The following is a 23,853-nucleotide window of genomic DNA, read 5'->3' on the forward strand; positions in this document are numbered from 1 at the left end:
TGGTCTCGAACTCCTGAGCCCAAACAATCCGCCCGCCTCGGCCTCCCAGAGTGCTAGGATTACAGGCGTGAGCCACCACGCCTGGCCAATACTTCATTTTTTTTAATGGCTGAATAAACCCATTTTATGGATATGCCACATTTTGTTTATCCATTCATCAGTTCATGGACATTTGGATTATTTCTGCTTTTAAACTTTTATGAGTAATGCTGTAAGCATTAATGTGTAAGTCTTTGTGTGAACATATATTTTCATTTCTTTTGGATAGATACCTAGGAATGGAATTCCTGGGACATATGGTAAATTTATGCATAACTTTAAAAGAAACTGACAAACTAAACAATTAAGTTTTATTTGAGAAGAAATACAAATTCATATAACAGAAAGAACTTTTTATATTAGATTGGCAAAAAGTAAGTAAAATGATAATGCCTGGTGCTGATGAGTATAGAGAAACAGGCATTTCCATATACTGTTGGAAATGTGCATTGTTGCATTTTGGCAGTATATATTACTTTTGAAATGTGCGGGCCCTTCAATTTAGCAGGCCTACTTCTGTGGTGAGTTGAGAGTTTTATAATAAAGAGTTAATAAATAAATTAAATAGTAAATCAGGAGTTGGTAAACCAGGAGCTGCCTAAAATTATAACTACATAGTTAAAATGTTACACTGAAAAAATAGTCTTTTGTCTAATAACTGCCATCTACTTCTGTAACCCTACTTACAACTTACTTTAAAAATTATAATCTGCCTTCGGGCGCCAGAGATCTATGAGGACAACTATGCCCTATAACCTTATATCTTACAACCCAGACTTCACTCCCCACTTTTGTTCCCTGAACACTTACACTGTGTCACATAGCCTCCCTCAAAAATAGTATAAAACCCTCATAAAAACTTAAAATGGTGCCATCCTCTCATACTCCTTTTATACGGGCAAAAATAGTCACTGGCCAGCTAATAAAAACTCTCAATTTGACTTCATTAAATTCTCCTATGGTCTATTCACACCCTCCACACTACAACACTTCTGGGAATTTATCCTGTAGAAATAGTTGACATTCTCACGTTGATCTAAGTATTGCACTGTCATCTTAGCTTTTTTAATAAGAGTAAATTGAAAATACCTTCAGGGTCCATGAGTAGGAGACTGGTTATATAAATGGTGACTTAAATCTTTTTTTTATCTCTTTCATCATTAGTTTTCCTTCTCTTTGGCATCATACCCATCAGCACACAAGTATGCCTTTTCTCCCATCTTAAAGAAAACCACTTTCACCCCCACCCCCAATTACTGCCTTATTTCTCTGACCCTCTACTGAAAAATTCCTCAAAAGAATGGTCTATCTACTGTAGCGATAGTCTTGAATGCCTTTGTTTCTATTCTTGAACCAGTTCAAGAAAGCTTTAGCCTCTCCACTCCACCTCAACTGCCCTTGTAAACATCACATTTGCAAATTCAGTGGTCAGTTTTCAGGCCCATCTTACTTGGCTTCTATAGTAATATTCACCACTCCTCCTCAGTCTTCTTTATTCCTCCTTTTTTGTTTCTTCTGTGTGTCAATGCCACCAACTACAGATGAAAGGAAGTAGAGCAGTAGGAATGATGCTGCGGGTCTGCTAAGTTGGGTCTGCTTTTTCTGGACTTCTTTTGGCACTGACATCTACCTCCCCTCAGCATTACACATGTCCATATCCTTTGCATTAAGAAAGATGGAGCTTATTCTTTAAGATAAGTGAATTGCCTCTGAAGTAGGTTGGGGGAAAGAAAAGAAGAAATGAACACACAAGAAACTGGAAGCATCATAGAATTTAGATGATGGCAGGAGAAAGAATGCAAATTGAAAATGTTTCCATATCTGCCCGCTACTTCTCTCTATAAGATAACTAAGATAAAAGCTTTCTGGGGGAGGTAGCATAGGGTGGTGATTAAGGTCAAACCTAAGGTCAAATCTCAAAACCTCAGCTGTAGCGCTACATGTGGAACCTTGGCCAAGTCATGTAGCCACTCCAAACTTTAGTTCCTCATCTGTAAAATTGGGATGCTATTAGTACCTACTAGATTAATAATCATGGAGTAAAATCTTTATGTCTGCAGTTTCTCTTCTAATGGGCTCCCTTTGCTTTGTTTATATAGTGGAGAGTATCTTACTCAGGAGCTGATCTGTCTCCCCAGCCTCCCTTTTTATACCAATAATTGACCTTTTCACAACCTGTAGGCTTCTTCTGATGATCAGTGAGAGGCTGGAACAGAGCTGGCACACCCCCATGCAGCGGTGCAATCTGTAAGGGTAAAGGCCAGATAGCAGATATTTAAAGCTATAAATCCCTTTCCCAGTAATGTGTTTTATATTTTTCTCAAGTATTTCCTATGGTATAATGCATAGAAGGAATTTTAAATATTATCTTTAGGTATCTTTATTTAATCTTTATTATAATGCAAGAAAAGTGCATAGCACTTAGTGTTCAGCTTAATAGATTTTTTACAAATGGAATATAATCATGTAACAACCACCTAGATCAAGGTAGAGAATGTGAAGCCTCTTTTGTGGCCCTTCCGGTTATTCTTCCCCTAAAAGGTTATCATTATACTAAGTTATATTTTGGTAGATTTAATTTTGCCTGTATTTGAACGTCATATAAATTGAATCATATACCTGTTTTCTTTTGTGTATGGCTTTTTTTCACTCAACTTTATGTCTGTGAGATTGATCTGTGTTGTGTTTAGCAGTAGTTCATTCTTTTTCATTGCTGAATAGCATTCCATTATATAATTTATCCTTTCTACTGGTGATGTTAGGTTGCCCCCCGGTTTTTGCTCTATGAATAGTGCTGCTGTGAACATTCTCATAAATGTCTTTGGTACACACGTACGCATATGCACATTTCTGAGTGGAATTGCTGAGTCATAGCTGTGCATATATTCAGCTTCGGTAGGTATTTTCATAGATAATACCAAACCAAGGCAAAAGTCCTAAATAAAGTATTAGGAAACAGAATCCAATAATACACACACACACACACACACACACAGAGACACACACAAGATAATACTTTCCAACCAAGTTGAGCAACAAGATGGTTTAATATTTAAAAATCAATCTATGTAATTCATACATCATCAGAATAAAGGAGAAAAATCATATCAGTAATCTCAGTATAACCATCTCAGTAGATAAAGAATAGAGATACGCTCCTCTATAACAGTACATTTATCATACTCAAGAAATGTAACATTAATATAAAACTATGATCTAATAAACAATGTATATTCAGATTTCCCCAATTGTTCCATTGATGTCCTAGCTGTTTTTGTTTTGTCTTTTTCATCTGGGTTCCTATCCAGCATCAAACATAGCATTTATCATGTATTATTAAATATTAATATATCACAATCATTATATAGCACACATATCAAAAAATGTATAATAAAACTTGTTATTTTAAGGTGAAAACCCTTCTAACCCGATCTCATGAAGGAGGGTAGACTCTTGCCATACCCTCCCAGAAGTTTTCCCACGTGCTCCTTCTCAAACACAACTCCTTCCCTTCTGAGAGGCGCTCCTCCTGATTTTTAAGATAATCATTGTATTTATAGTTTAGTTTTACCTGTTTTTCAATATGGTTTTAATATTTTAACAGTATAATTTTAATTGTTGATATCTAATTATATTAATAATATTTTAATAGTATGTTAATATGATACAGTCTCATCTATATATTTTTCCATCATCATTTTTGTTTTTCCTTTTGTTTTTGTGTCCTTAGTGCATAACACAAGAAGCATATAATATCTATTTGTGTCATTATTGATACTAACTTTTCGTTATTTGAATTACTCCATTAAATAAAAGTTATTTGCCAGGTTTTTTTTTTTTTTTTTTTGGTATTTCTCCCTTTGTACGTTACTATTTTCTCCTTTGTGATAGGTACTTTGAGACTATGTAAATATACTCTTTCTCATCAAACTTTGATCCTAGTTTGGCAATCATTGATGATTCTTACCCTAAATCATTTTTATTATAATGTTTGACAAATGCTAAGTTTCTAGCTCCATCATTCTATCTATAGTTAATGATTGGAATTCTACTAGAAGGAAGGCTTTTCATTTTTCTTTTTTTGTGTATTTCAGTATTTTATATATTTTAATTTTATTCTATATAGTATATATTCTGTTACTATCATTATTTATTGCATTGCATGAATTGTCCCAGTTTAGGTCAGTGGGTTACCCTTCAGACTGGTGCCAGAGTCCTTTTGACATGTCTCTGAGCACTTTCTTACTTTCTGGAACAAGATGTTTCAACTTACCATGTATTTTTCTAGTCCCAGACCTGGAATTGGCCATTTCCTTAAGGAGACTTGGTTGTTTTTAGTGGGTAATGGTATTCAAAAGCAAAGACCTTGGTGCTAGTTTTTTCTTTACATTTACCGTGTATGAGGTTTGTAGAGCTTTTTGAATTCATGGCTTAATGTTTCCTGTGAGCTTTGAAAAATCCTTGGCCATTACCTCTTTATACGTTGCTTCTGCTACATTCTATCTCCTGTTCTTCTAGGACTCCAGTTACTCATGTTAGACCTTTCACTATGTATCATATGTCTCTTAAACACACTTTAGTACTTTCTATCCTTTTTTTCTTTCAGTGCTTTAATTCTATTGATCTATAATCCTTTTTTTCTGCTGTGTTTAACCTTGTATTAAACCTATTTATTAAAATTTTCAATGTAAGTTCTGAGGTTTTTCAGTTCTAGGATTTCCACTTGACTTTTTTAAAAAAATAAATTGCACTTGTCTGGTGAAATTCTTGATATCATCTGTGTTTTTAAAACATAGTAATCATAATTATTTTAAAATCTGTGTCTGATTAAGTCTAGTATCTGGATCACCTGTCTATCTATTTCTCTAGTTTCTCCCCCCCACCATCCTACAGAACATTTTTTAAAAATGTTGGACGGTAATTTGATAATCTGTAAGGTTATAAAAGCAATATTCTTAGATTCCCTGAAATAACAATTATTTGATCTGTTTACATCAATGTATTGCTAAGTTGTATTGTAACAACCCCTAATTTTCAGTGGTTTACAACAGAACGGGCTCATTTCTTTCTCATGTCACATTTTTGTTTCTGAATGACTGCTTGGTTATTATGTTCCTTGTGTCTTATTCATTCTGGGATCCAGGCTGAAGGAGAAGCCCCTATCAGGGATGTATTGACCTAATGACCAAAGTTAAAGATAAGTATGAATGATGTAATGGCTTTTAAAAGTCTCGTCAATTGAGGGTCATATCATTCCTGCTCACTGTCTCTTGGCCAGAGCAAGTCATATAACCAAGCCCACAGTGAAGAGGGTGCAGAAGAGTGTGTACTAATTCCACAGGGAGGCATTAAAAGTTACATGTCAAGGGTAGGAATGTATAATCCTTTTTCAGGGAGAGAAGAGTAAATAATTTGAAACAATAATAGAATTTATCCCACTATTCTAAATGAAAAACTCTCAATTTTGAAAAAGCTGTATATGCATGAAGGTGTGAACACAAAATTATTAATAATGATAAATTATAAACAGTAGTAAGGACCTTTATGGTATATTCAGTGAAATGTTAAACAGCTATTAAAATGATCATTGTAATATAGGTTGAGTATCCTTAATCTGAAAATCCAAAATACTCCAAAATTTGAAACATTTTGAGAGCCAACATGACGCTCAAAGGAAATGCTCATTGGAAAATTTCAGATTTTGGATTTTTGTATTAGGGATGTTCAACAAGTATAATGCAAATATTCCAAAATCTGAAAAATATCCAAGATCTAAAACATTTCAGGTCCCAAGTATTTCAGAAAAGGTGTACTCAAGCTGTATCTAGCAATATAGGAAAATGCATTTAATATGATGTTAAGTGAAAGCTATGAACAAAGTATATGTACCCCTTGAGTATAGCTATATACACACAATCGTATATTAGTAACAAAATTGAAGCTATAAAGTTGATAATAGTTATTTTAGGATGATAGGAATGATTTTTCATCTTTAGACTTAAACTTGTGCTGTTATTTTATAATTTAAAATAATTTTATAAAAGTTATTTTTTATTCTAAAAGTCATACACATACATATCAGAGCAATGTTGGAAAATACAGAAAAAAGGATTGAAAGGTAAATTCTGGAAATATCTCCTAAACCATCACTGTTACTATTTTCAGTGTGTTAAAAAAATTAATATGTTTAAAAAATGACCAGATTAACCTTGTACTGTCTTGTCACATTTCATTTCAGGTCCTGAAAATCCTTGGTTGGTTCAAGCTTATGTTTCAGCAGCTAAACACCCTTTTGCTTCTGTGGTGGCTCAGGAGGTTTTTCAGAGTGGAATCATTCCTTCAGATACTGACTTCCGTATCTATAGGGATTTTGGGAACATTCCAGGTATTTTGTCAATGGTTATGGGTTATTGTGCAACATTAATTCATCAAAAGCAAGTTTTACTTCTTAAAAGTTTATGAGTCAACAGCATTTTCTGAGAGCAAATTCTTTATGGGAGAGCTACACATTCTGACTCACTGAAACAGAGTTTCTAATGCTTTCCTTTTTTAAACTCCATAGTAATTTAAATGCTTGCCTCCTCTAGAAAATGTTGTCTTGCCCCACAATGTGACAGAAGAACAGGGAGAACTGTTTAGCACTTCATTCCCAAAAGATGGTAATAGATCCTTCAGGGTCTTTGACTTTCGTCGTTGTTTTGCTTTGCCAGCTCCCTTGGTGACTTGACTTGTACTTACAGCTTATTTGAAGTTAAAATTTGTCTCTGGCATGGCAAGGATGTAGATGACAAAGTTTTGATGACCTCCCAAACTCAATATTCCTACGCCTTGCTGTTGTGACTTGTAATGCCTCCCTGTGGAGTAGTATACTTCTGCAATCATTATGTATTGAATTATGTACCATAGCTATAGATTCTATAAGAATTTTGAAGATAATTTATGTCATTCATTCATAAGTGTGACAAAGCAATCATGCCACTGCTTTGATATTTTGTCATAGGAATTTAATACATTAAACAAATGGGCCTAAAGCAAGGTTGATCTTTAAAGCAAAATGACTTTTTTTTTTTGTCTGTTGTAGGAATAGACTTAGCTTTTATTGAGAATGGATACATTTATCACACCAAGTATGACACAGCGGACAGAATTCTAACAGATTCCATTCAGAGAGCAGGTTGGTATTCTAATTTAGACTTTTGATATGTAGTAAGATGAACTATTAGGGATGATATATAAACCTATAAATACTCTGTGGCCTCTGCATTAGAGAGGCAGTATGCAGTGTGAATGAGCTAGGGCTTTGGAGTTGGAGAGGTGAAGTCTTGAATTTTAGTCTTGCAGTCTAGTTTAGTAATTTAAGATAGGAATATTAATTGTGAGGAAATGAAAAGGGAGCGACCCAGAGTTATGGTAGGATTGCTGAGTGATAAGAATGTAGCCAAAGTGAAAGCTTACAACTTGGAGGTGGCACCGGGACACATGTTTGGGCAGGTTGCCTGGATATAGAAAACAGTAACATTGATCTACGGTTGGGTGGTAAGGGCAGGTGAGAGGGTTATAGGACTGGCGTCAGAGGAGGGCATAGGGGCAAGTGAGTTAAAGTGCTTTCTAGGGAGATTTGAAGTAGTCAGAGATGATGAGTCTAATACTGAGCCTTAAGGAATTGGTAAGACTTGGCCTGTGGAGAAAAGAGGACATTCCAAGTAAGCATGGCATGAGCAGGGTGTGTTTATGTGTGGGAGGCTGTTGGTGAGTAGACTGTCAGACTAGAATGGAAGTAGTATTTTCAGAAACAGAAATGAGGTAGAAGTGTATGGGGTAGAGAAAATTGTAGAATGCTTTAAAAATCAGCAAGAAGATGCTGTAGTGAGGGGAATCATTGAAGGCTTCAGTCCATGAATGAACTCATTAAGATGGTTTTCTGTGCTTTCATCTGGTGATGTGGTACGGAGCAGATGGTGAGGGGGAGAGCCAGGAGTCAGGGTCATTCGGACAGTAATTTAAGTGTGGAAAAATGAGGACCTGGACTGTGGTGTTGACAAAAGATAGAAACAAAAGGGGGAGGGATGGAAAATTAGACACATTTTGAATGTAAATTTTAGAAGACTTGACAGGTTGGATAGAAGGGATGGATCAGATGGGTGGCAGCAAAAATGATGGCAAAGTGTGAAACCTAGCTGGCTGGGGAAAGACGATGCCATTGACCATGATGGGGAGGAGGGAAGGCGACCCTCATCCAGTGACAGTGGAGAGGGGAGGGAGACCAGGAGTTCTGCCAGACATGTAAGGCAGAGGAGTCCGTAAACCAACCTGATGAAAACAGATATAGTGTTAGAGCTCTTGGCAGACCTGGGTATTTGGTCATAGAGAAAACAACACAAATATGGAGAATGGAAATTTTTTGGGAAGAGTGAGGCAAGGATAGAGGACTAAGATTGAGCTTTGGGGGGAAAAAAAAAAAGAAAGTGTGGGATAAGTAGCAAGAAGAAACACAAGTCATTCAGGGCTTCTTACGGCTCTTGCATTAAAGTTTAAACTCATTCATTCCTTCATTGATGTAACAGATATTTATTATAGACCTTTGATGTGCCAGATTTTGCCTGTTAAGGCTCTTCCTGCTTCTCTAGCTTCATTGCTGAATACTCTCCTCATTCAGGACTTTTTTCTATATTTGGAACTTTTCCTTTCAGGGCCTTCATCTCCACAGTTCTCTCAGTCTGGACAATCTCCCCCATTGTATCTCACTCCTATTCATCCTTTAGCTATAAATATCACTTCCTCAAGGATGCTTCCCTGACTTCCTAAAACTCCATTAGTTTCCCATAATATGTTCCTCTGAGATTCTGCTTTCTCTCCTTATTAATTTTTAACATATGTGTAACAGCTTTTTCAATATCTGTGAGCTTCATGAGAGGCCTTTGTCTCATGGTTCACTGCTGAGTTTCTGGTATCTAGAAGAGTGTTTGGTACAGTTAATATGTATTCAATAAAGGGGAACTAAGAAACAGCCATTGGGTTTGTCAACAGTGAAGGCACAATTAGAACTAATCATAGAGACTAGTTCTGCTAGAAGGTAAAGGACAAAGGCCAGTTGGCTGAGCTTCTAAGCTGAGAGGAAATGGGGCAGAGGGCATGGACTGGATTTGAGAAATTTAGTAAGAAAAGTGAGAGAAAGCAAAAGGATGGTAGAAAGTTATTTCTATGCACATTCTTTCTAGCTATTTCTTTATGCAAACAGCAGATGTTTTATTCTTTAAATAGTTATATATGTAAATCACAAATAGTTTATTCACTTTATCTTTTTTTTTTTTTTTTTTACTAATAGGTGATAACATATTAGCAGTTCTTAAATATCTAGCTACATCTGATATACTGGGTTCTTCTTCTAAGTATCAGCATGGCAACATGGTCTTCTTTGACGTGCTTGGCTTGTTTGTCATTGCCTACCCCTCTCGTATTGGCTCAATAATAAACTACATGGTGGTAATGGCTGTTGTTTTGTACCTGGGCAAAAAATTGTTGCAGTCCAAACATAAGAGTAAGTATTTTCCTGTAAAACTGCAAAGCAACTGGCACGGGTGTAGGATTTTCTTAAAGTGTTTTAGTTGGTTTGCTTATATCTTCCCAAGAAGTTAAAAATCTTAAGAAAATAATATTTGCTTAATATTTTAAGAAATTTCTAAATAAATATTAAATTAATATGTGCTTGTTATACTTTTGATCTTGGTGAAGCAGACAGTTTTTATGTATTTAGGCACTCCATAGAAGTAACACATGGAAGGTATTGAAAATGATTTGTAAAGATTGACTTTTAATGAAACATCCCATTAAAAAGTCTTGTCCATACTATAGACCAGTAGCCAGTGTTCTAAAGTATGAATGAACTGTTTCGATTCCTTCTATTTGAAATGTTTCTACTTGAAGTGTTTCATAGTCTAAGTTGTTATGTGCTATTACAAGATAAAATATTTGGCAGCAATTTAATCCTTTATCACCAGTTATTTTTCCCATGCTCCTTATTTTCCTATGTTAATTTCTTTTAGCAAGATCTTATATGGAACTTTGCCTTCCTTTCTTGCTAATATTTTGATATACAAAGCATCCCAAAGGTGATAAAGATTATGACTACCTTTTTCCCTAGAAAGGAATATATCTGTACTATTTCTAGAAGATCTTATCTCTTTGAGTCTTTGGTATCCATAGTCTCTCAATAAAAGCTACTTGAATATTATTCTTTGATACCTCCCCTCTTCTAGTGTTTAACAAAAGTTAACACTAGGACATTTCAGTTCTTTTCAATTATAACGGTGAATTTTTTGTTTTAACATTTGCCTGTTTAGCTCTCCTGACTGGTTATGTAATTGGTTTGATCAAGATGGTGATCTCAACTTTTTGTTTTCTCTTCATTAGCTGATAACTACACGAAGGACTTCTTGTGTGGACTTGGCATCACTCTGATTAGCTGGTTCACCAGCCTCGTTACCGTTCTCATTATAGCCGTGTTCATCTCTCTTATTGGACAGTCTCTCTCATGGTATAACCACTTTTATGTCTCCGTTTGTCTGTATGGAAGTGCAGCTGTAGCCAAAATAATATTTATACATACCCTTGCAAAAAGATTTTATTACATGGTAAGTGTTAGGTATATTTGTTGATTTCTTTTTGCTGCTTTTAAGAATTGAAAACAAACTCAAGTGGGATTCATTGTATTTGGCCTTTTGAGCTATCAAAAATTGTTCACCGTGGTTATAGAAAATGCTCCCACACTGTGTTAATTTTCTGGAAGCTTTCTTATTCTGATTGTTACAGAATCCAAATGAGGTCATAAACCTGGGCTGTTGGCAGGTGGTGGTGACAGCAAGGTTTGTTAGCACAGCCTTCTGTGTCTACTGAATTTGCTGCAGTTTTTATAAATATGCTCTTCTATCTCCCAGTCCTCCCTGGGCTCACTCAGTTATTTATGTTGTTTGAATGTCTCTATTCTCCACTGGAATGTATGCTTCTTGAGGGCAAGGATAATTTTATTCATTGCTATATCCTCTGTGCTTAGGCAGTATCTGACACATAGCACTAACACACAGTAAATATCTGTTGCCTAAAAGAATGCTGCACTTAAAATTTTCTCTTAGTTTTTCCCCCTCACTTTTTTTTCTTTTAACTATATGGTGATGCAGATTCTGATAGCATGCATGTATGGTATCGGGGTTAAAGACATCTTGCTAAGGAAAAAAGAGGGAAAGGAAATAGAATTCCAAATGATTTATAATGATTTTTAGAGAATACTGTCATAATGTTATGGTTTCAGATGTATAAATTTGGTAAAAATAAAATTAGAAATTAGGGCTATAAAATAATAGGACTAAAAATTGCAGTGAAAGAGAGAGTCATGGTTTCTAAGTGAATTAAAAAGGAAAATCTTTCTTAGCTCCCTTGTTTTCAAGATAGCCAGTGTAGACCTGCTTTTTAAAATTTGTCCTGATAGGGATTAGAATGGAGACCTGGAAGACCATAACCAGCATTCTTCCACAAGGATGTCTTCGGTATCTGAACTTTGGTCTCAGTTTCAGTTAATATTGGGATGTGGTCTGAGGAACCCTTCCATATTAGCAGGCCCTATTGAAGAAAGGTTCTTTGAGTTAGCCATCTGTTTATGGTTGAGCTTATACTTTTATCTTAGTGGCTTCAGTTTGTAAAAGAATAACACCATGGGGTTCAATTTCATGTGCTTGTTCTTAGTGCAAATGTATGTAAACAGAATGTGGCTGGCTGTTGTTGATTGGGGCAGGGGCAGGATAGAAATTCTTAGTAAAATTCCATTTACTTTCACTAATTTCAGTTGTCCAGTAATAACGCTTTGGGCTGAAAGCACAATGGAAAGAGTAATGTGTTTCATTTTCATTTCTTTAAACACCCAGTGGGCTTGGTACCATGCTAAGGCCTGGTGATACAGAGATTCATAAGAATGTGATCTTTCTCTGAGGAGCTCACCATTTCATTTGGTGAAATGTGGGAACAACAGTAATTTCAGTACACTGGGATGAAATGAGAGTGACATATACACAGTGCTGTAGGAATACAGGGGAAGGAGAGGGGAATTTTGCATGAAGTCAGGAAAGCTTCATGAAGGAGGTGGTGACATTTGAATGGGGTTTTTGGAGCGTAAGTTGAAGTTTACCAGATGGAGAACAGGTTGATGAACAGTCCAAGGTGGGACTGTGTAAAATGCATTTGCATCACAGTTAGTAAAAAGTCCAGTGTGGTGAAGACAAGGTGACAGCACAATAACTGGAAAAGTAGGCCAGGGTGAAGTTGGAGCATGACCCTTAAAATCAATGGGACCACCATTAAAATTTTCTGAGCAGGTTAGTGAGTGAGAGAACTTGTGATTTAGTAAGAAAACTGGTGACACTGTATAGAATGGAGTGGAATAGGGCAGGGGTGGGAGGGATAATAGAGATGAGGATGGGAATAGGTTTGAGGGGTGTTTGTTTTATCTTTGATATGGTTTGGGCACTTAAACGTATTTTCCGTTATTTCAGTTTTTATTGCTGAGATCTTTGTTTTTAAATACCTGAGTGGCATTCAGCTCCAAATTGAATCCCAAGAATTACATTCTTTGCAAAGACCAAGCCTCTCGATCCACACTGTGTTGAACATTTAAGTATTTAGCAACTATAGTCTATCTTTCATGATCCAAGGAGTGGAGGTTGTCAAATGAATTTTGACTTGTTTTGAAAACGTGCAACAGAAACTCTTTTGAGCTCTTGAAGTAGGGTCTGTTATAACAAACATCAGGACTACAAAATGGGGGAAACGCACACCACAAGACCAACTGGAGATAGAAGAGACTAAGGAAGATCATGCCAAATTCCATACAGCATCGCATTAAATGTCCTGCAGTTTTCCAGGTGTGCTATTGGTGGTGCTGCAGCAGTTTGTAATGTTCCTTCACAGGTCATTTTTGTAGTGTGCTTGAAACAGTCCTTGGAAGTTGCATAAACCGAAAAGCTTACAGAGGTGAATGGTTTTAGGAGACTCCTTTCTTCTATTTTGGAACATTTCCAAAAATTACTCATATTCGGGTGGAAGAAAAGCACAGATAAAGCACAAGTAATGGTATCACTTTTACTCCATCTTGTTAAATACTACCCTTTCCTGTGTAGCAATTTGAATTTGTTACTTCATGATAGGAGGTAGCTTTGTTAGTGTTTACTTTGTCAGTTTAAAGGGTAGACCCTGTTATAAACAAAATGTAGCTATCCTGGGGGATAGAAATTGTATTACGGTAAAAGGTCTTTATGAATGACCCATGAATGAGACTACTTGTATATTTTTCTTTCTTTCAGAATGCCAGTGACCAGTATCTGGGAGAAGTATTTTTTGACATCTCGCTATTTGTCCATTGTGGTTTTCTTGTAACTCTCACTTATCAAGGACTTTGCTCAGCATTTATTAGTGCTGTCTGGGTAGCATTTCCATTGCTCACAAAGCTTTGCGTGCACAAGGACTTTACGCTGCATGGTAGGGTATTTTTGATTTTGATACAAATGGGAAAATGCTTTAAAATACATAAGATAAGGCTTCTAGGGACTGTTTCTTTTTATTATCTTATTGAATAGGCTTTCTAAATTATTACTCTTTGTTTTTTAAAATTTTCATACCACACAGGTTGTGTTTTATACCCTACACCGCTTCCCATTCTTATGTTTATGAACACATGCTAATGTATTATTTGTGTGTTTTGTTTAATTCTTGTTTCGTATTTTATCTTCTCTGAGCGAAAGTGTCTTATTGCACTAGATAACATGTACCCTAAAAGGCAAGTTACATCTAACCTCATTTCTGTTAGGTGCCAAGGTACCTCAGTACTATACAAATCTGTATCTCTCTGTAGAATTCCATAGATGTGTGTTTTCTTTCTCTTTTTTCTTAGGTGCCCAAGGAAAATTTATTGCCTTTTACCTTTTGGGGATGTTTATTCCTTATCTTTATGCATTGTACCTCATCTGGGCTGTGTTTGAGATGTTTACCCCTATCCTCGGGAGAAGTGGTTCAGAAATCCCACCTGATGTTGTGCTGGCATCCATTCTGGCTGGTTGTACGATGATTCTCTCTTCCTATTTTGTAAGGAAAAACAAATTTTTAAAAAATTTTGTTTCTTTTTTCATCTTTATATGAATGTGTGATGAGTTTAGCCATACTAGAGTCTATGAAATAATCTAATTATTGAGAAAGTCTTAACCATATGGTGAATGGCTGTACATCTTGTGCATTTGTTATGGTAAGAAAATGTAGAATGGGATTGTTGTTGTGTTTTAAAAGTTTTGCCTCCCCATTCTCCCAGATCCTCTCATTATACCTCTTTTCAAATAGCCTTTCAAACTACCTGAATGTGAATTTGTAGAGTGTTTACCAAGTAAGAATTGTGAGAGAATGCCTGGTGTTGAACTTTCAGAGTGATTCCTAGTAGTGTGTTTTGAAATTGCTAATTAGAGGCAAGTGTAAATAATTACAAAGTAGTTTTATTAGTGCCGTTAGAGCTAGTGAAGGAAGACTAATTCTAATGAGGCTTTTTCATTGTCATTCCACTACCTCGTTGCTAGCACATCCAAGTTCATTGAGTCTGTCTGCTTGGGTGATGCATGCTTACGACATCCAAACATGCCTTCATTTACCAAGTAATGAAAGAGTATCATGGCCCATGTCAGCACCCATTTTGCTGTACCAGTGTCCTGTCCTTGTAGGGAGAGTTCTATTTTTGCTGTCTCTCCTCTTCCCTTGGGACTTGCCAGAGGGAAGAAAAGACAGTTACACAGAGTTTAAGACCAGACCCCCCACCTTTGGTAGATGAAGCTCCAGGCAGAGTTTTGATATTTGATGTCTACAACTCCAGGACTCAGGCTGGACCCCTCCAGAGAAGGCAGGTCTCTGTTTTGTGGCTCTTTAAATTCCTAAGAAGTACTTACTGAATACCCATAGGTACACCTTGGGTTTGAGGCTAGGGGACCAAATAGAAAAATGAGTTAATGACTTTATTATAATTCTTTTCTCCATGGAGATTGTAGTGAGCTTTTTCATATTGATATAGGGCATTTCTTTGGAAGTTAGGTTCTAAAAACAGCAGGTAAGAATAATACCACACACCTGGTCAGCATCATCCATGGAAGTCCCTTAAATAGCCAATAAAACTCTGTATAAGTGGCTTTATGTATATATAGCTCTGTAGAATAATTCTTGTGCACATTATTGTTTGAGATTGGCTGTACTAGTCCTAAAAGAAATCTGAGCATTCCAGTGATTTTACTTTTAAAATAATGTTTAAGTCCTTAATGGTACTTATAGGGATGGATGGAAAGTTCTAAAATGTTCTTTGTTGTCTACAGGGTTTCCTTCTTTTGGTTTTAATGTTAACCCTTATATCCTCCATGCTTGTTAATAGATAGGTTTGCTGTTGTGAGGATTAAAGGACATGGTGGAGTTCTGTCATCTGTAGATGAAGTTCTAATATAAAGTCAGCTAATTTATGAACTGAACCCTTCTCCCTAGTATATTTATTAGATTGCAGTCAATGAGTGGAAGCTATTGATGCCCACAAAAGATGACCCAAATGTGGGACATTTGAATTCTGTTCCATTGATCATATGGAAGGGGGCAAAATGAACCCTGGAAACTTTCACTGTGAATTCAAAATGTCCCCAAAGCACGGAAATTTTGGAAACCAGAAGAGAGAGAATTAAAGTGTACTATCTTCTAAATTATATTTTATTGGGAAAGCTTTTTTTTTTTTTTTTTAAGAGATGAGTTCTTGCTCTGTTGCCCAGACTGGAGTACAGCGGCGTGATCATAGCCCATTGCAGCCTTGAACTCCTGGGTTCAAGCCATCTTCCCACATCAACCTCCCAAGTAGCTGGGACTAGAGGCATGTACCCCCATGCCTGCCTAATTTTTAAGATTTTTGTAGAGACAGTGTCTCACTATGTTGCCCAGGCTGGTCTTGAATGCCTGAGCTTAAGCAACCCTCCCACTTCGGCCTCCCAAAGTGCAGGGATCACAGGCATGAGCCATAGCACACAGCCTGGAAAAGTTTTTGGAGAGAAGATTGCCTCTTGGAATACTTAAAAAAAAAAAAACTCATTTAATTTTCATTACAATGTGAAATAGTTCTGCTATACTTCTTGATGCCTTGGGTTATCGTTCTCTTGATCGTTTTCTTATTTATGTGTAGCAGTGATAATAACAGTGGTGTATTAATAGTGTGAGAAGGGCCGGGCGCGGTGGCTCACGCCTGTAATCCTAGCTCTCTGGGAGGCCGAGGCGGGCGGATTGTTTGAGCTCAGGAGTTCGAGACCAGGAGACCCCGTCTCTACTAAAAATAGAAAGAAATTAATCGGCCAACTAAAAATATATAGAAAAAAAAAATTAGCCGGGCATGGTGGCGCATGCCTGTAGTCTCAGCTACTCGGGAGGCTGAGGCAGTAGGATCACTTGAGCCCAGGAGTTTGAGGTTGCTGTGAGCTAGGCTGACGCCATGGCACTCACTCTAGCTAGGGCAACAGAGTGAGACTCTGTCTCAAAAAAAAAAAAAAAAAAATAGTGTGAGAATATTTTCTTTGGGCAATGGAGGACTGAACCACAGTGCATATTTCAGAGAGCTTTAATTTCCGTCCTTGGGGATTTATTAACTATATCTGCTAGAAAGCAATTAAGTTCTTGTCAAGTGATCAGTTAATAGGTGTCCTGGGGTTATTCTCTGCTGGGCCATAGTGGTTATACCTGTGTTGAGTGAACACGAGCTGAAATGAGACTGCTAATGTGAGTGGGATCAGGAGGAGGAGACTCGAGAGCTCAGAGTCTTCGGCACATATTGGACATTTCAGAGTCCCTTATTTTGCGTGCATTTCAGAATCTAGAGTGACGAAGGATGCAACATTTAAAACAAATAGAACTGTAAAGGTGATTAACAGTGGGATCCAAATACATTGTCACTTCATGGCTATTTCCTCCTCCTCTTCCTTCTTCATTCTGTGATTGCCATTTCACTTATTACCATTACCAAACCTCGTCTAGAAGACAGGAGGAAGAGGTAGAAGATGAGCCTTGTGATTTTGAGAAGAGGGAACGTGGATGTTGAAACTATACCTTAAAGTGAGGTTTTAGAACAACATTGGGTATTAGCTGGCTTGAGAATGGCAGGAACCACAGCATTATGACAGGGAGGGTTTTGTGTGTTTTTTGACCTAAAAGACTTTCTATACATAAACTTACCAGCCTTCCAGTGGAGGGGAGACTCATTACTTGGCAGGATATTTGAAATTGTTCTAAAGAGCCACATTTTAATATTGTGACTATTAGGAGAAAGAGGGGAAGACAGGTTGACAAATTGTGTTTTGCTAACTCACAGCCTTAAGTCCTCAGGTACTTTGTCTTATTTCTGTGCTCGCAGTGTACAAACATAAGATCTTTGGCCTAAGACCACTACTGTTTTGTTGGGATATTGGTGTTGCAGCGGAGTTGACTGGGAACAGACCGAGACGCACACAGAAATATGGCAAAACAGGTTTATATATGCTGGTGAGCTCAGAGGGGGATTTTTCCTCCCAAAATCTGAGCCCCAAATAAAGATCGTATCAGTCTTCTATACATTTTGCTTGGGGCACACTTAATGAGTGAGGAAGTGGGGCATAGTTACAATGAGGTCATTCTTTAGTGGGGGCAGGGTCTGGAGCAACCTTAGTTCCAGGTACAGAGTTCCTGTGGAATGTCTTCTGTCTTATCTCACCTGAGCAGGAGGTGTTGCAAGCGGCTTACAGCTGCTTAGGGAAGACAGTGGCGAGAGCCCTGGCAGTGGAATTTTCCACTACATTGGTACACTCTAGGTATGAAAATTCCTTAACTTTACATAGTAGAATAGATGGTAGGTTATGAATATTTGCTTAATTTTTCATTTTCATTTCAATAAAAATATTTTCACATTCATGTTCTTTACTTCTCTACTTACTGGCCCTAACTAAGGGTTGGACAATAAGGTAAAGAAGGCAAAGGGGGAAGCTGGGTTTAGATTATTGTTTCTCCAGGGTAGCTTCTTCAGACCCCCAAGGGATCTGTGAACATATTCTGTTAGTCATGTGTGTCCTTTACAGTTTTTAATTCAGTAATTTAATCACAATTAAAAAGCTGAGTACATTTTTAAGATTTTCTGTATGCCAACCTTGAGACCAAGCCATTCACTTTTACTGCCCAAGTTCAGATTTGTTGTTTTGATTGCATTGACATTGGTTAACTTATCACCTAAAGGGACAGTAGTACTCTGTAATGCAGTCTTTCCTCATACTCAGGTCCACAGGCAAAGTCTTGAAGGTGCATCTCAATGCTAGTTTAGATCAGTACTAGCTCAGATGAATTCAACACTTTGGCACAGCATAAAAATGTTATGGGTGGAATTTGAGTTCTGTTAGGGTAGATCTGCTGAAGCTTAAAAAGCTTATCTCTGGTTATTTGGTGAAAGCCTTGATGTCATAATGTTTGCTACACTGAAATGATGTCTGATGTGCAGTGTTTACTATCACAAGGCATTGACAGAGTAAGAAATAAAGTAATGGTTTGGCTAGTGATGGATCCACATCTCTATTCTCTTTGCTGATTGAACACAGGGACACTGTGCTCAATTTCCTTTTTCCCTGTTGCTTTCCGGCTGCCTGTCACAAGGCACCATCGTGGCACGTTGGAGGCATCTATCATTTTCTAGGCTCTGACTTGTAATGGAAGCCCCCGAGAATTAGTGCTTTGTTTTCTGGGTGTTGAAGTATGTTAGCACCTGCTGATAAATTTTCTTCATTGTCTGTTAGAGTAATACCTGTTAGAAAATAAAGTCAGTTAAAAACACCTTTCTCCCACCGGTATGAATTTGTAACTTTTCTATCTCTGTGTTTTGTGTTTTAGATTAACTTCATCTACCTTGCCAAAAGCACAAAGAAAACCATGCTAACTTTAACTTTGATGTGTACAATTACATTCCTCCTTGTTTGCAGTGGAACTTTTTTCCCATATAGCTCCAATCCTGCTAATCCAAAGCCAAAGAGAGTGTTTCTTCAGGTAAGAACAATTTTGCGAGAGTTATTTGAGATTCTGGAGAGAAAAAGCCTTGTGTATTTTGAGCTTCATAGTGCACAGGAAACTCAACTGACTTTTCTGCTGTTGACCTATTTAGTTGTACTCACCTTTTTTTGTGTATAAAGTAGTAAGGAAAAGATTGACCATTAAGAGGCATTTTTACCAGCTAGACATACTTCTCCCAAGAGATTGAATTGGAAATGTTTGCTTGTTGTTTTTATTACTGTTCAAATTATAAAATTGTAACTACTTGGAAAAACAAGAGCAAACATGTATCATGGAATAATGAGCTTTTTAGAAATACAAGTTGTAAAAATGTCTGCAGGCTGAGTAAAAATCTGAGCTATCAACTGGCAAAATAAAATAGGTATTTTGCTAGAAAAATTAATCCTAAGTAAACATTCAAAGTAATCGGTGATAATGAAAATATAATAATTTAAAAACAGATTAATAAAATGAGATTTAGAACTTTCTTTAGATTTCGGGTTTTTCTCCAAACGTTTTAGAGCTGGTACTATAAAGCAGTAAGCCTCATTTCCAGTTGTCTCTGTTGTGGAGGTTGTGGAGTGGCCAGACAGAAACGCCAAAGGAGAGGTCAGGCGCAGTGGCTCACACCTGTAATCCTAGCACTCTGGGAGGCTGAGGCGGGAGGATTACTTGAGCTCAGGAGTTGGAGACCAGCCTGAGAAAGAGGGAGACCCCGTCTCTACTAAAAATAGAAAAATTAGCTGGGCACAATGGTATGTGCCTGTAGTCCTGGCTACTTGGGAGGGCGAGGCAGGAGGATCACTTGAGCCCAGGAGTTTGAGGTTGCTGTGAGGTACGATGATGCCACTGTACTCTAGCCTGGGTGATAGAGTGAGACTCTGTCTCAAAAAAAAAAAAAAAAAAAAGCCAAAGGAGTTATAACCTAGATAATTATTCAAGGACTTGAAAAATTAAAAATACTTAGGAGATTTTGCAAAGGGGCCTAATATTCCTTGTTTATAGTCCTGAAAGACACAGTGTTAAATTTAATATAACAAATTTTACAGCTTATAAAAAACCTTTATTGAAGAACAGATAGTTTTTAGGAGGTTCAGTGTGTTTTCAGTGATACACTAATTTTTATAATAGTAGTATTTAGGAAAAACCAGATATTTATTTTTAAAAAGTCCTTTTCTGATTTGTTTTGGGGTTCTCTTCTTCCATTGTGCCAGAAGTTGGCAAACTTATCCTGTAAAGGGTAATATGACAAATATTTGTCAGATATACAGTCTCTCTTGTGGCCACTCTCTTTTACAGAGCAAAAGCAGCAGTAGACTATAGCTAAATGAATGAGTGTGGCTGTGTTGCAATAAAACTTTATTTCTAAAAACAGTCAGTGAGGAAATCTGCCAACCCCTGCCCTATGCAATCCTTCTTTCCTGTTCGATGCTCTTCAGGCTGGTTTCTGCTGTTAATAAAGCTATTCCAAATGGAGCATGATGTCTTTTCATAGACTTCTATTAGACACAAGTCTGTCATCTAGTGGTGAGCTGTGATTCCTGTTTTTCTCTGCACATGAATTAGTTTCAGTGTGACACACTGAAAGGGAAATGTGTTCGTATGTGCATATGTGCTTAGGATGTATTTGTTTTAAATCCTTATCTAAAAGAGCTCTAACATTTATGTCTTTAAAATATCAAATAGTAGATTTTCAAAAAATTTTATATGAAACTTAAATACATAAATATATTTGCAAGGTACAGTAAGCAGTCACCTTCCAGCTGAAGAGAAAGGATGCTAGCAATGCCTTAGAAACCCGGAGCGCCCCCTTTCTCTTGCTCCACTGCCACATCATTTCTTGGTATTGTCAAACTTACTCATTTTTGTAATTTGGGGTGGGAATGTAAGTGCACTAGTTGAAACAGTAGTTTTCTCATTAGTTTTGTTCTTTTCAGCATATGACTAGAACATTTCATGACGTGGAAGGAAACGTAGTTAAACAGGACTCTGGAATATGGATCAATGCGTTTGATTATACAGGAATGTCTCACATAACACCTCACATTCCTGAGATCAATGACAGCATCCGAGCTCACTGTGAGGAGAATGCACCCCTTTGTGGTTTCCCTTGGTATCTTCCAGTGCACTTTCTGATCAGGTTGGTTCATTACTTTTCTGCGTAAGTTGGGAGTTTTGTTTTCAAGTCCTATCACTGTATCGGTAGTCTATCATTTAAACTGTTATCCTTAACACATAAGTCAAGTGCCATTTTGACTATTTTTTCTATCATACAAAACTTCTGTTTCTTTAGTGGGATAAAGCACTTAGAAGAATGCTGGGCTGGGTGTGGTGGCTCACACCTATAATCCTAGCACTCTGGGAGGCCAAGGCAGGAGGATTGCTTGAGGCCAGGAGTTCGAGACTAGCCTGTCTCTATAAAATACAGAAAAAATTAGCCAGGCGCAGTGGCATGTGCCTATAGTCCCAGCTACTTGGGAGGCTGAGGCAGGAGGATCGCTTGAGCCCAAGAGTTTGAGGTTGCAGAGAGCAATAATGATGCCACTGTACTCTAGCCTGGGTGACAGAGCGAGACTATCTTAAAAAAAAAAAAAATACCACTTAGAGTAGTTTTGCTTCTTCAAATTTTTTTTTTTTTTTTTGAGACAGAGTCTCACTGTGTTGCCCCCGCTAGAGTGCCGTGGCGTCATCCTAGCTCACAGCAACCTCAAACTCCTGGGCTCAAGCGGTCCTCCTGCCTCAGCCTCCTGAGTAGCTGGGACTACAGGCATGCGCTACCGTGCCTGGCTAATTTTTTCTACATATATTTTTAGTTGTCCAATTAATTTCTTTGTATTTTTAGTAGAGACGGGGTCTCGCTCTTGCTCAGGCTGGTTTCGAATTCCTGAGCTCAAACAATCCGCCCAGCTCGGCCTCCCAGAGAGCTAGGATTACAGGCGTGAGCCACCGCGCCTGGCCCCTGCTTCTTCAAATTTAAAAAGTCTTTCCTCTAGAAAACTGAGTAGTTAGAATGGTGGCCCTCCTAACTAATATAAAAAATAGTAGTTAAGCATCAATCTCAAATTGTCTTATTTCTGGGAAGATTTTATGGTTTGGCAGTGAAGGAATGGATGAGAAGAAATAGGATGGGTAGTGGAATCAAGATCACCTAGGTAACTCCTTTGTTCTTAATGGGAAGGTTTTATTATACAGTAGCCTGAGAGCTTTAGAGGAGCTGGCATTGTTTATCATATCTATCAGAGTTTATTTTCATACCCCCAAATGTGTTCATATTTGCTGAATACATCCATGAGTTATAGATTGCTGTAAACTCATAAAGCAACCTAAAATATTGAAGCTATCTTTCCAAATAGGAAAAACTGGTATCTTCCTGCCCCAGAAGTTTCTCCAAGAAATCCTGCTCATTTCAGACTTATATCCAAAGAACAGACACCTTGGGATTCTACAAAGTTGACCTTTGAAGCAACAGGCAAGTCATATGACAATTTTTTCTTCTCTCCTTTACTTAAACTTTTTGTTAAGTGGCATGTATGTTGTTCCCTCAGATATATCACAGTGACCAGCAACTTGGGAAGAGCTTCTAGTATTTCTAAAACCAATTGAAGCCGGTTATGATCTCTTAACAAAAATTTAATAGGTTTTATTTTTTAGAGCAGTTACAGGTTTACGGAAAAATTGAGCAGAAAGTACAGAATTCCCATATCCTTTCATACCCCCACCCAGCTTCCCCTATTAACATCTTGCATTAGAATCGTACATTTGTTACAGCTAATGAGCCAATATTGATATATTACTATTAACTGAAGTCTGTAGTTTCATTAGGGTTCACTTTTTGTGTTGTATCATTCTATGTGTATTGAAAAATGCATGATGTCATGTGTTTACCATTACAGTATCATACAGAATAGATTCAGCACCCTAAAAACACTCTGTGCTCCACCTATTTATCCCTCCCTTCCTTCCTACTCCCGCTAGCAACCACTGATGTTCTCACTGTCTCCATGGCTTTGCCTTTTCCACATGTCATATAGCTGGAATCATATAGTATGTAGCTTTTCCAGTTGAGTTCTTTCACTTAGCAATATGCATGTAAGGATGCTCCATATCTTTTTGTGGCTTAATAGCTCATTTCTTTTTTTATAAGTTTTTTGGTCAACTTACTTGTTTTTTCTTTCCTTTTTTTTTTATTTTAATAGATTTAGGGGGTAGAAGTTGAATTCTGTTACATGCATGTATTGTATAGTGGGGAGGACTCGGTGTACCCATTATCTGAGTAGTGTACATTGTACTCCATAGGTAATTTTTCATCCCTCATTTCTTTTTATTACTGAATAATCCACTGTATAGATGTACACCACAGTTTTCTGTACCACAGTTATCCATATTATTTTAATAAAGCTGCTATAAACATTCCTGTGCAGGTTTTTGCGTATAGATAGAAGTGTCAATTCATTTGGATAAATACTTAGGAGCATAATTGCTGGATTTCACAGCAAGCCTATGTTTAGCTTAGTAAGAAACTGCCAAACTGTCTTCCAAAGTGGTTGTACCATTTTGATTCCCACTAGCAGCAAATGAGGGTTCTACATCTATTGTTCTACATCCTCACCAGCATTTGGTGCTATGCCAGTGTTTTGGGTTTATTCTAATAGGTGTGTAGTGATATCTCATTGTTTTAATTTGCAATTCCCTAATGACATAAGGTGTTGAGCATCTTTT

At 37.3% G+C, this 23,853-nt stretch overlaps 1 protein-coding gene across 1 annotated transcript in view; it reads left to right on the top strand.

Annotated features, from left to right (window-relative positions):
• ERMP1 (endoplasmic reticulum metallopeptidase 1) overlaps positions 1-23,853 on the top strand; it is a 43,265-nt gene that overhangs the window by 10,097 nt on the left and 9,315 nt on the right. The window contains exons 5-13 of the mRNA XM_012647408.1: positions 6,278-6,424; positions 7,121-7,213; positions 9,365-9,577; positions 10,450-10,670; positions 13,386-13,560; positions 13,973-14,163; positions 18,979-19,131; positions 21,072-21,274; positions 22,488-22,603. Of these exons, the coding sequence (XP_012502862.1) occupies positions 6,278-6,424; positions 7,121-7,213; positions 9,365-9,577; positions 10,450-10,670; positions 13,386-13,560; positions 13,973-14,163; positions 18,979-19,131; positions 21,072-21,274; positions 22,488-22,603 (1,512 nt within the window). The remainder of the gene's footprint in view (positions 1-6,277; positions 6,425-7,120; positions 7,214-9,364; positions 9,578-10,449; positions 10,671-13,385; positions 13,561-13,972; positions 14,164-18,978; positions 19,132-21,071; positions 21,275-22,487; positions 22,604-23,853) is intronic.

This window comes from Propithecus coquereli, unplaced genomic scaffold (assembly GCF_000956105.1).
Source record: "Propithecus coquereli isolate 6110/MARCELLA unplaced genomic scaffold, Pcoq_1.0 Scaffold267, whole genome shotgun sequence".
In the NCBI taxonomy this organism is placed as follows: Eukaryota; Metazoa; Chordata; class Mammalia; order Primates; family Indriidae; genus Propithecus; species Propithecus coquereli.